This window comes from Procambarus clarkii, chromosome 45 (assembly GCF_040958095.1).
Source record: "Procambarus clarkii isolate CNS0578487 chromosome 45, FALCON_Pclarkii_2.0, whole genome shotgun sequence".
NCBI lineage: Eukaryota > Metazoa > Arthropoda > Malacostraca > Decapoda > Cambaridae > Procambarus > Procambarus clarkii.
Window position 1 is genome coordinate 5,450,565 of NC_091194.1, and position 13,832 is coordinate 5,464,396.

A 13,832-nucleotide genomic window follows, 5' to 3' on the forward strand; every position below is an offset into this window, starting at 1 on the left:
AAATGTTATCTACGAGTGTTAAGTATTATATAAGATTAGTAATTATTTTTTAAATTATGCCTGCATTAATATTGTGTAGAATTAAAATAAGAAACCTGATTAATCAATTGTTGTAATAGTGTGCTGTTGTAATTGAATCTCCTTTCCTATCCATATAAGAGAGAAAGAGCAATAGAGACTTATACAAGATTTGCCCAAAGGGCTGAGCATAATTGTGGACTTCATAAATAATAATTTAAAGTACACACACCAACCACATTATATCACCATATATACTATTTACAAATACAAATTTAATTTGATTGGATATACAAGAAACCATTTATTTTTGGCACTTGGGGCTCTTTTTATTTTATAAGTAAATATACATTTCTTTACTTTTGACTGGGTGAGAAATCAGCCAAGTTAAACATTTATATAAAATATTCACAATGTCTTGGACGTTTCCTAATGGTAGTGTGAGCATGATCATGCCTCCTTCTGGAAAGGAGGCGGATACACCAACACCAACATTCTTACACTTTACTCCCAATTGTTTTCTTTAGTGTCATTTCCACATTAATCCATTAGCTATGACAGCTTAAGTACTGGCCATTCATCCACTGGCCTCTAAGTCAACATTTTTGCATTAGCAATGACCAGTACAGTAGTAGTCTCGGTGATGCTTTAAATTCCAAGTCAGGTGATTAGACTCGCAGTAATTGGCAGGTTCTGTTACACTGGTATCGATCATGTCTGCCTTGGCCAGGATTTATAAAACATTTATGCAAACACACACACAACTTGTTCATCTATCAACACACATAATGGCTCTGTTTACATTTTTTAAGCAGTTTAGCCTAAAAACTTCACAACCCAGGGTCATTATTGTCATCAATTACCTTGTAGTGCTTGAGAGCTTCAACTATTTAATAAATGTAAACAAAGCCACTATGATTAAAGGATGATGTACAAATTTTGTAAGCGGCTGCATAAATACTTTCTGAATCCTGGCCATAGTCACTAGTCACCATTATTATTTAAGTAATGTACACTTGTCTTAAGTAAATGCACTGTGATTTTTTCCCATTAACCACGTACTGGTCACTTGTCGTCATTGTCATACAAGTCGGTGGTGTAGTCGGGTGGTCTTCTGTCATACATACTTACCTTGCATGAACCGATGTTCATTATATGTTGCTGGCAGTGTTTTGATGTATTGGCTCTTTTAGTCACCGACTTTGAGGCACTTGTCCATACAGTATTTGTATTTTACTTGTAGCTATTAAACACCACTTGTTGTCACACTTAGTTGTGCTATGTTACATATCTGTTCTGGTCATATACAAAACAACACATTTGTCAATCATTTACACTAACTCAAAGTTACGGCACCACAACAGGTACTCGTCTACTCACCAACTAACTACACACAAGACTCTACGATTCACTGAGTACATGAGAAGAAGGCGGACTTGTTTGGGCAAGAATGAATGAATTGTGATTCACAGTGAGTCGTGACACCTGAGTATTGTTGAGGAATCAGTATAAACATACAGTGAATATGTCATCACTGACATACATATGGGGGCTTGTGACAGTTTAACTACTAATTTATAATAAAACTATATAGCAATGACAATAGGCCTACAAAATAACCTGAGTAAAGCTTAAGTAAGCTATTTTACACAAAAGGCTGGGAGGGCAGCTTTGACCTGGATGAAATACCATATGCAATTATTGAACAAAAAATTATGTGAAATCTGCCAAACTATTTTAAGAGAAATGCAAGCAATATCATCGTACTTGAATACTGTAACCGTAAACCTCTTTTTAAAAGAAATAATTATCAAAATGCCACCATTCTATAGCAGAACACAAAATATTTGTTACTATACAAATCTTATGAACATTCATCTTTCTCTCTCTCTCTACAGATGCAACTGTAGGAAATATTTTGACCAGCATGGCTTGAGGTACACGGAGTAGTGACTTTTTAATAAATACCTTTTTCAAGTTTTGTTACCATTTTCGTGACCTTAGTTGCCAAATCACAAATCTTTCCTGTAAATATTTATCCCTTATTAAAACACAATTATAACTAGTGTCTCAACTAACAAATAGTTATAAGCAACTTCTCTGCTTAATTAAAATGTAATTTGTAATTTCCATACAAAAATGGTCACCATATTTACTTATGTCTTAAAAAAACATTAAGACATTAAAACAAACATTAATTGTACTGTATTAATTATCTAAATACAGTACAACAATAGGCTTGGCAGTACAGATCAGTAATTTCCATTGTCTATTCCATTATAGTAAAATATGACATAATTGGAATCTAGTTCTTGAGGAAGCACATCAGCAGAGCTGACGGCAACTGGTCCACTTTATGAGCACAGCAAATCTTGTGTCAATGATTACTTTGTAGAATCCCCAAATATCACTTACTATTTGGCACGCCTATTAATTTCTGGTAAAATGCTACAAAAGTATTAAACCTTAGCACCTGTTTAAATATGAAAGGTAAGTCTCAGTGGAGAAGCTCAAGGCTATCATTCACCAGTGTTGTATTATGTCTAGAGTATTCGCTCAGATAACCCATCCTCTCGACTAATACCTCACATTTTTTACAGCGTCGACCAATCCATAAAAAAATGTGACACATTAGTAACAATTTTAAGCTCTCTTAAAATTAATGTTTTTTATGTGCTGACCTCTATAGGTTAAGTGGGATGCCTGGGTACATACGTTCTTGGTTAGGCAAAACAGTTGCATTTTTATGGAGTAACAAATCGAGAGAATGGGCTGCTTGCCATAGAGCATAGGAAGACTTAACAAACTGTTGTCATTGTTTATGCCTTACACAAGCTCAGAAAATATTCTTATGTTTAAAGGCATTGTCAGTAGTGTACATGCCTGACAGTAAAAGGAAAAAAAAAAATGTTGTATTGGTTCAGCTTTGTAGAATAAGGCACAAGCAGTGCTGGCAAGTACGACTCGGGGTCGTTGTAGTTGTCTAGCTAGATGATAAAACAAGCAATGCACGTTACCATCAATGAATGAATGCACTTGGTGAAAGTGACAATAATGGTATGATGGATGCTAATGTATGAAAGACTTACAATGTATAGACAGTCATGTAGAAAATATATAAACAGACAATTTAGGGATTTTTCCACGTGTGAACACCATAAGCAAGAAAATCTTAGTTACGTCTCTGTACTGTGAGACCTTAGCATTTTAAACTGAGACTAATGAATAGGATCACTGCAAGCATTTCCTTGCACATTGTCATTATCACATATGCAATATCCATTTCAGATTTTGCTATGGTATATTCATCCACAGCAATGTTTTTCTTAATCAAACTGTCACAAAAGTTTCTTTTTCACAAAGAAAGTCCTCTAGGGCTAGGAATGACTACCGGTGGTTTCTCCAAGGAGGATATATGATTCAAGCGGTGGAGGAAGACCCAGCTGGGCAGTTCCTGAGTGTATTCTCTTTGGTGTGAGTGAGTTGCGGACGGTACGCCAACAGAGGGAGGAGAGCGTTGCAGGCAATGTCCAGTGGTGCATCATAAGAGTCTTTAGTTCCAGGAAGACTGGTCCCAGCACCTGGAAATGAAATTTATCTCATGATTGGTGAGTAATTTTATAGAACTTATGAATAACCCGACCTTCATACATGAAATGAAAGTGATGATATTTTTGGTCAGTCCTGAACCCCTATCAAGTGGTGATGAGGGTCTAGGATGGCCCAAAACATTGTCACTTTCATTTTGTTTCATCTGTATTGGTTGGGTTATTTGTTTCAGCCTCATTATTGTGACATTCTTTATAAGACTTCTTTGCCAGAGCTTTATCATATGGTTGAGGAGTAATTGGTTTCCAGTTGTCAGAGACAGGAAGCCTGTTAAGCTTATTGAGGTCCACTTAGGCCAACATAGATAGCCTACTACACTCTACTAACTTGCAGGAACCTATTTACTGCTAGATGAACAGAGCATCAGGTGAAAGGAAGCATACCCAAAAGTATCTTGTCTTGTATAGGAATCAGACTTAAGAGATATTTTGGTTGTGAACCAACTTCACTGATTGCTGAATGAGACATGCCCTTTATATTTGAAAATCTTGGCCGGGATTCATTAAGCATTTGCCCACTTATGAAATCTGAATATCTTTCCTCAATCATGGCAGCTTTATTTAGATTTATTAAGCAGTTTGAGCTCAGAAGCACCAAGAGATTGTTTATAATAATAATAATCTTAGGTTTTGAAGCTTCAAAATCTAACTGTTTAATAAATGTAAACAAAGCCGCCATGACTGAGGATAGATGTACCAGTTTTGTAAATGATTGACAAATCCTACCCCAGGTGAATAAAGCTTGTAGAGAATGAAAGTTAACTGTCATGTAAAACTGCTATATGGTTAGCACCTACCTTATAACATCTAGATTGTCTGAACATTGTTCTCAGCACATGCTGGTGCATTCTTCTTGGATTATCTGCCATCATGTGTGAGAGGATAGAGAGAGTGTAGGAACAATTCTCTAGTCTGCGGTGCATGATCACAGCCTGTGTAATGATCATGTAAGTTAATGCATATGATTAGTCATTATTATACAACAATTATTATTTACAAAGAATAGATCTCAAACAAAGAATTATCTCAACTTATATTTAATAACTGACAAAAAAGATTAGTTGTGATATACAGTACAGTAATGATTACAGCATTTTAACAAACTCCAAAGAGCTTTGAAGAGCATACGATAATACTAAGCTGTACTGACCTTAAGGAACCAAGTAAAAACACTCTGGTCTTTGTCCCTGCCATCAGCAGCACCCCACACAGATGCTCCGTGATTTAATAAGGTTCGCGTGAGGGGCAAGGAATCGTCTAGGTACTCCACGCTGTATGTGAGAAGCGTTCGACCCTAGGGAACAGAAAGATTATATGAATTCTTTATTTCACTACAAATTTGTGTAATTTTTCATTATTAATATCAGCATGAACATGCATATGAAATCCTTTGGTGAAAATTTAGATACGCTGATGAGGCTTATAAATAATTATTAAAATTATGCTATGTTAGTTTGTGTTGTTTATGACTAGTTTCCTCTAGGCCAGGGATTCTCAACCTAGGGGTATGAAAACCCATAAATATATGCGAGAAATTTTTGGAGTACCAGACAATTCTTTCCTGAATTTAAACTTGTCCAGTTTATATCTAGTTTTGTGTTCTATTTTATGTCAATATCTTTAATACTTTATTAATATCACCCTTGTTATACCTTTTCATCCACGTATACACTTCAGCCTTACTGAGGCAGGTTCAGTTTACGTATTAGGCTCAGAACCTTTGAACCCTCATCATTAAAGTGGCAATTGTAGAATTACAGTTGACCATTATGTGATATTTACCTCATTGTTGGCAGCGTCGACATGTGCACCAGCCTGGAGGAGCAAGCGAGCGATGTATGCAGCTCTGTCGTAGAGGCCTTGCCGCAGGAGATTTCGCACAGTGTGTAGCGGAGTCTCCCCAGAGATGTCTTTACAGTTAACATCAGCACCATGTGCTACCAGGGTGTTTAGTGCTTCCACCACACTGCTACTCCACACCTCACCTGTGACCAGAAATTTGTGCTGTCAATACGAGATTATTATACATTAGAACATAAAAATAAAGTATACTGTAGGCCTACTGTCCATGCGAGGCAGCATGGCAGTTCCAATTGGCTCGTGCGAGGCACCTCCAATTTCTATCCACCAAAATTCATTTGTATACTTATTATTAATAATAATAATACTATAATAATAATTTATATTTAAAAATATACCGAAGAACATGGTACAATGGTTGAATAGTTGCTACACAAATTAAAAATTAATAAAGCCACTATCCCTGGAACTGGCAGTTTTGGCAACTGGCATGTCATTCCCCATCCCAGGTTTACCAACCATGGCTGCCGAATGTGGTAACCCATCCTGAGTTTACTGACCCAGGTGAGGGCATGCTATTTCCCATCCCGAGTTTCTGATCTTGGCGACTGCATGGTCCATAAATCCACAAATCAACAACTCTGTTTCCAAACCAATATTTACACAGATCTTTCTTGAACTGAAATTATTCAATCATCACTATGAAATTTTACTGAGGTGTGTATTGTAGCACAATACAGTAGTAAATTTATATTAACCTACAAAGCCTACAGGGATAATGAATTCGGGAGAAACAGTTCTTTTAGTTTAGATAAGTGAAATTCAGAAATGCTGTACAGAGAAATATTTATGACAGGTGATGAAGGTTTTCCATTAATGGGGACAGGAAGCCTGTTATGCTTACCGAGGTACCCCCTAGGTACCTAGGTATACTGTGGTGTACCACAGTATACCACTGCATCTCAATCATCACACCATACTTGCACTTAAGATTTCATAAATGGATCAAGCTTGAAGCTCTTGAGTGGATGTGTTATAACCTTCCAATTTGAAACCAAACTGTCTATTATTTTGTTGTTACTTTCCAGGCACTCTGTCTATTTGATTTTAATAATTTTTTCTAGTGCTTTTACTATCACACCTGTCAATGATACAAGTCTATAGTTTAGCAAGTCTTCCCTATTTCCATTCTTATAGATTGAAACTGTCTTTTTCAATCAGTCAGGGAGGTTCACTGTTCGCAAGGATGTTTGTTAGATATTCCGTAGCAGGGCGCTAATCTCGGATGCACATATCTTTAGTATCCAAGGTGATACAGTACTTCAACTGTTTTTCTAGCTGTCTAACTCCCAAGTACCTATTTACTGCTAGGTAGCAGGTTGAAAGAAACTAGGTCCATTTGTCTCTGCCGGCGCCGGGAATCGAACCCGGGCCACAGGATTACGAATGCCGTGCACTGTCCACTCAGCTACCAGACCCCCCGTGTGTGACCCCAACTACTAGACCTCTATCTGAGTGATAGCATGGATTCAAGTTAAGGCAACAAAGGTGCCAAAAAATATAAGAAAGTTCCCATTTGTTACCAAAGTTGCAGGGTTAAACTCCCTAATTTCCTAAACTTTCAGCATTGATAAATGATATATGAAACTGAATTAGCTTTTATCTGTTTTGAATACAGTATCTTCATTAAAATACTGTAAATGTTATACTGTATATAAAACATCGATGAATATAGTATTAAAAATGAATAAATTTATATTAGGTTAGCACTATAAAATTTCCTATTTTATATTTTTGAAACTACACTAGTTGTATAAAACTGATATACTGTACATACAGTACTGTATTCAGTTAAAGTGAATGCCTACAAGTTAGTGTTCATATTAATTTTTGTTATTCTGAACATGAAGCTTGTACTTAATGCTTATCAATATTCCACAAGGTCAAGACCTGACATTACTTAGGATGCAACCAGCAACAGCTGCCTAGCTCTTGGGGTGTCTATTTACTGTTAGGTGAACACAGGCATCAAGTGAAAGAGACCAATTTCTGTTCTGCACAGGGACTAAACCCCGGTCGCTTGATTGCAATTTAAGAAATGACATACCAGTGAGCAAAAATTTGTAGTAAAATAGTGAGAAAGCAACTTACCTAGTAATAGGGCATGGAGTGGCGTCTGGCCCAACAAGTTTGGCTCATTAATAGCCGTGTTCGACACTAGAAGCTTGCTGACCAGGGGCCCAGGCTGTGGCAGCAGACATGCCACGTGTAAGGCTGTTGGTGTGAACTTCTGAGGATAGACCACCGTATAGCACATTACTAAACTTGCATTTACCATTCACTTGTGGGCTTTCAGAGGTACAAGGCTCCTACTGTACTTGTTCACTGTGACTTGTATATACTGTATATTTTTAATCTTGAGTTCTTTTGTACTGTATTCACAGAAAAAATATATATAATGGATTATATTTGCATAGATTGTATTGTGTATCATACATGGAGTGATTTAACAATACTGTGGAACCTCACGTGACGAGTGCCTCAATCTACAAGCATTTCGAATGAGCGCGCCACTCGCCGAAAATTTATCTTGATTGACGAGTTTTTGTTTTATGACATCCTTTATGACAAATGTCATAAAGGGTCATTCAGTGTATGTCAGGTAGGCTGCTCCATTATTAATAAAAAATATGAAAAATACAAAACAAATTTGAAAACGAGAAAAAATGTCAGAATGCAACATCCTACCTGACAAACACTGAACCAACCTTTATGACATTTCTCCTTTTTTTAAATTTGTTCAATTTTCTTCTTTTTTTTTTTTTCTTTTTTTTTATAAAAAATTGGAGCAGGCTACCTGACATACACTGAACGAACCTTTTTCTATAAAATAAATGAAAAAAATGGACAAATCTGAAAAAAGACAAAATGTCATAAAGGTTTGTTCAGTGTACAGGTATGTCAGGTGGGCTGCTCCATTATTTAAAAAATTGAACATCATATTGATGTTTTTCAGTGATGGAACAGATTAATTTTATTTCCATTATTTTAAATGGGGAAATTCGTTTTGAAAGAGCTCGTCATGTGAAACGCTTCTAGGTGCCGGAACGGATTAAATTCATTAATCGAGGTTCCACTGTACTTTTAAAATGAGAGAACATGTCATTTAAAAAAAAAATTGCAGCAGTGTTCTATTGACTACCAGTACCACTGTGCTTAAAAAAATAGTGTCAATACAGTTTTCCATTGTTGGGGGATGCCAGTTACGTAGATCAAGGTCCCCCTAGGTCAGCTACTGACCTCTCCCAAGATGCAACTCACTACAGTTGCCTAACTCGTAGGACACATTTACTACAAGGTGAACAGAGGCCTCAGGAGAAAGTTAATTGGCCAAAATGTCTCTGCTGTACTGTGGGAATCAACCCAAGATTTTTTGCTTGCAAACTATGTTACCTTCCACTGACTAATTTTCTTCATAACATAACTGAAACTGCCTATTACAATAGAATATTTTTATACTACAGAATTTACCACAATGCTTTTAATGCATATAAACTATCAGTTCTGCAGATGCTAATTGTATAATGTGCAGTTCACTCTGAGATATTCAACTCACCTCTATGTCTATAGAGTTCTCTTGTTCCTCGTATCCAAATAAGAGACTGCAGATGGTGAAGCTATCACACCCCCGACATTTGGATAAACTTTTGACTTTGGCATCTGTAAATATGTATATATTTTACTAGTAAAAGCACAGAGGTCTCAAAGATTAATGAGGTGGGATGGGTTCATTATAAAAAGGGGAAATAAGGGAATGGAGTCTTAATAATACTGTACTGTAGTAATAATAATAACAATTACCAAATATCAACTGGACAATATGTGTGAACAAAATCAGTCATAATTACTAGGGATCCTAAGCCATAAATCAATGTAAAAATGTTCAAAATAAGACCAATTAGATATTAGTACATCTAAATGTTATTCTTCAGCTTTATCATTCTCTTGTTGGGCCCAATTTAAATTATGCAGTTCAATTTTGGTCTCCATAATATAGACTGGACGTAAATTCATGTCAATGTGCACAGGGGTGCAGGGGATGGATGGCGACGTAAATCCCAGGAATTAGAAAAGCTATGAAGAAATTTAAAAATCTTGATTTACATTGCCTAGAAAGGCAGAGAGTAAGAGGTAATGTGACCAACAAATGAATGACAGGGTATAATAAAGGAAAATATTCCTTCTGACCTTTCTCACGATGCAACTCACAGCTACCTACCAGTATTTATTGTTAAGTGAACAGAACATCAGGCAAAAGGAAACACGCTCAACTATTTCAGTCATGCCTGGGAATCGAATCTGGGATACTGAATTGAGCCTGCATCCCTAAACACATGAGGCAGTACCAACTGCACTATGATGGGCTCAAGATACTTTAAGGGTTTGAGATGCTTTTGTAGTATCTAGACTCAATGACGGGGCAGGAGAGATGGGTGGGTATGTTTCCTTTCACCCGATGCCTATATTCACTTGGCAGTAAATAGGTACCCAAGATTTAGAAAATAGAATACAATAGGATTGCAATAGAGATGTAGTCCACAAAATGTTTACACTGCTGGAAACTGACTTAGAAATTGTATTTCCACCCCTAGACCTTAACCACATTCTGGTCAAAAAGGGTTTTGAAATTTACAGTACTGTACATAGGATTATACTGCACAAATAAATAGAGAGCCTAAATGACTGAATTGAGCCTGCATCTCTAAACACATGAGGCAGTACCAACTGCACCACAATGGGCTCAAGATACTTTAAGGGTTTGAAATGCTTTTAAGCCCATCATAGTCCAGTTGGTAGTGTGTGTGTGTATGTGCATGTGCATGCCTGAAGAGTTCAGAAACATTGGTTCAATTTCATTGTATAACTTCAATATTTTTCCACAGATTATGCATGTTTTTGTAATTTGAGAATAGCCTTATATGAAAAAACAGACTTTTCATTAACTTTTAAATCATGTGCAATTTTTGCAATGTTACATTAAACCTGACCTATCTTGGAAATGTAAAATTTTCAGTCTAATATTGTTTCTTTATCGTTAGGGACAAGAGGCCTGTACTTATGGTTTTCAAGATCCACCTTGACCAACTACTGATTTTTCCTAGGATATAACCCACAACAATTTTATAAATCTTGGGTACCTATTTACTACCAAGTGAATATAGGCATCGGGTGAAAGGAGACATGCCCACCCATCTCTCCTGCCCCGTCATTGAACCTGGGACCCTTAGTCATGAGCTGACAACATAGACCACTGTAGTGATGTTCTAGTGTGGCCCTGTCTTTGTCCACTTGGAAATCAGGCAAGAGAGATATAAGAAACAGCATTTTCCTTGACTGTTACAAAGCATTTGATGTTGTCCCACATGAAGTACCTCTCAGGAAGGAACCAGAGAATTAGAGTAAGAAGGGAGATATCAGAGTGTAGAAAGGAGTACCACAAGGGTTGGTTCTTGCACCCATCCTGTTCCTAATATGACAGTATACAGGAATATATCAGCAACATGAGAAGAGTATAATCGCTCCATTGTATCTATATTTACTGATGTAGCAAAACTTAGAGTTAGAACAGAGGGAGGCTGTGATGTCCTGCAAAGGAATCTTGACATACTCCAGAGGTAGTCTGTAAAATGGTCACTGAACTTTTAATAACTCTAGGTAAGACTGACTCATTTCCATCCAATGAAGTTGCAACACTTCACAGTTCAGATATGTCCAAGGTAACTTCAGTATTTATCCATGCAAGGCAAGAAGAGGATGTGTTTTGTTGGCTGTCTCTTGTGTTTGTGACCACTGCATTACTGTATTTCAATTCAGAAATTCCATGGAGATTCATAGACATGAGCACTATGTATGTTAACTATTTCATTGATGGAGTAATATCAAAAGTGCATATATATTATACAAGAGCAATGTACTGTACAGTAATTGCAAGCTATTATGTACTGACTCCCTTTGTAGAAAAGTTTGTTTAAAAAAAAAATTGTATTCTTACAGACATCGAAGAGAAGTGAGGCAGCCTATGTATGCTCTGAATTGGATGGTGGGATATCTGTATTGGGATAACTTGCCTATTTGTTTTCTGTAATTCTAGTTGTATGCCACAGTACAGTAGCACTCAAAACATATTGATATCATTTGATTTAACATGTCTTGGTGCTTAGATTGAGTACATTTGTGTTCAATAATTTGAATTAATAAATTTCTATTAGAGCACTTGTGTTTAATATTTTCCTCTGGGAGAGGAGAAGATTTGACCTATGAATACCAATAATCATATTTAACTTGTTCATTCCTAATGCAAATTATGAAGCTAAAAACAGGAGTGAGAAGACCTGTACAGTTAAGAATGAAGGGTAAAACAATTCTTGCATCAAAAAGGAGGAAAACTTGGGAGAAGATAAACCCCCATATCTAAAACCAGAAGCAGAAATTAGCAGTATATCTGTGGCATAAGCCAAACTGATAAAGAGAATCTTAATGGCTGCAGGGAGCCACCAATGTAGCTGTGAATATCTACATAGGAAGGAGAATTATGTTCAACATGGATAATCTAAACGGTGGATTGCTCTATTGGCAGTAATGGGATGGTGGTTATGGGACAGCAGTGATAATTTAGCATTATTGGGGTGTCAAGTTACAGGGTGACAGTAAAAGAGGTGGTGATTGTGTGAACATGATGGAGAGTAATAATGGTGACAATAATGGTACAGTATTTTACTATATGTAAGTGTGGTTGGTGTTTGCAACAGTACATACCCTGGTAAACAAAGGGTTCAGCTTTGGGGCAGCCATCGAGGAGGTCAGCAAGGGTAAGGAGGTGTTTGTGATGGGCGTAGGGAAGGCGTGCCACCAGCGCCCGCCCCGCTCGTGTTCCCACGCCCATCTCACGCCCACAACTCAGTGAAGGAGCCATTGACTCCTTCTCCACAGCACCCCTCAGCTGCTGAAGGGCACGGCAAGCTGACCCATCTCTGTAGGGAACGAGATTAATGGTTACAATGGCACATGCTGTGGGATGCACAAGGGTCTATTAAGGTCAAAAGATAAAGCTGGCATGATCAAGGTAAGAGTACAGATCCTTTAAGAAAATTTAGTGATGTCATTTTGATCTTCCACTGTCTGTCTCTACCTTGATAAAGCTGAAACAAAAATTGAAATGCCAGGACATATAGCTGAAATTCAAGCCGGAAGAATATCATTAAATGTTAATAGGAAGTGAAAAGCTTCAGTAGAATATGGTGTGAACTACAGTATAGTGTTTCCCAATGGTTTATCTCACTGTTGGATTAACAAACTAGGATTCATTGATGGCTCATGACATTACTTTGCCATGGTTCTTAATGAGAAAATCCCTGAAGCAGGATGAGGACTGAACAAGCATCCTGGGTAACCCCAGATGTGTGCCTTAACTCATTAACCATAACATGCAGGTTGCACAGCCTGGGATCCACTCAGATTCACTAGGAGTTTGGATGTACTGAGCTGGTACCAAATCCAAGGTTATGAATGCAACCTGCATGCATAACCTTGAAGCTATGCCTACACTCTGGTGTAGGCAATGCTCCCTTGATATATAACATGGGAACATTATGGAAGCTAAAGTTTCATTGTGTATAAGGGTTCTTAACCATTATAAGATAACATCCCTCCAATGAATTATGCCAGACTGTCAAAATCATCACCACCACCACAATTACTGTTACGTACCAGTATCATTTCAAAAGATCTCAATACCCTGTAGCTTCGTTTTCCTTTGCATATGGATAAATATAATCAGAGCAGCTGACAGAAAATTATAAGGATTTTATCATTTATTTGTAGAAAAATGACATCACAAATACTGTCCAGTTGAAGATAGTTACAACTACTGTAATAAGATTTTTTCTGTTGTTTTGGCCAATCAAAACATGTTTTTTTTTTTTTCAAATGTTCATAGATCAAGTTCCATCCCATGATTATTTAACTTTCATATACCCCAGGGGTATGTATACCCCAGGTTAAGAACCTCTGCCCTAGTCTTTGTTGAAGCTATGCCAAGCACTTGTGGCCAAGAAACACACCGGGGATTACGAATGTCAACTGAGACTAACTCGAGTTGACATTCATATCAACAGTCTGATCCTAGACAGTTTAAGGATAAGAACCACACTTCATGAGAGCATTGCACCTGATCTGACCACATTGAAGGAAAAATACAGCATCTTCATTAACATAGACTGTCTATTGTCACAGTTTCAAATATATGGGACAGAAAGCCAGTGGCTTGTAAAGGATATGCCTATATATATATCATGGGTGAAAAATTTAAAGTTGTAAATTTGAATTGCTGGCCTTTATTCTTGTAGT

At 37.1% G+C, this 13,832-nt stretch overlaps 1 protein-coding gene across 3 annotated transcripts in view; it reads right to left on the bottom strand.

The window, feature by feature from the left end:
- Positions 1 to 321: 321 nt before the first annotated feature.
- The window catches only part of LOC123769820 (serine/threonine-protein phosphatase 6 regulatory ankyrin repeat subunit C), a 125,051-nt gene continuing 111,540 nt past the window's right edge, over positions 322 to 13,832 (bottom strand). For 2 of the 3 annotated variants that reach the window (XM_069301266.1, XM_045761137.2), the window contains exons 2-8: positions 12,243 to 12,457; positions 9,043 to 9,146; positions 7,578 to 7,716; positions 5,409 to 5,611; positions 4,777 to 4,920; positions 4,424 to 4,558; positions 322 to 3,599 (exon numbers count right to left, since the gene is read on the bottom strand). In XM_069301266.1, the coding sequence (XP_069157367.1) occupies positions 3,396 to 3,599; positions 4,424 to 4,558; positions 4,777 to 4,920; positions 5,409 to 5,611; positions 7,578 to 7,716; positions 9,043 to 9,146; positions 12,243 to 12,399 (1,086 nt within the window). In that variant the 5' untranslated portion in view covers positions 12,400 to 12,457 and the 3' untranslated portion in view covers positions 322 to 3,395. The remainder of the gene's footprint in view (positions 3,600 to 4,423; positions 4,559 to 4,776; positions 4,921 to 5,408; positions 5,612 to 7,577; positions 7,717 to 9,042; positions 9,147 to 12,242; positions 12,458 to 13,832) is intronic. The other variant, XM_069301264.1, reaches the window with a different exon arrangement.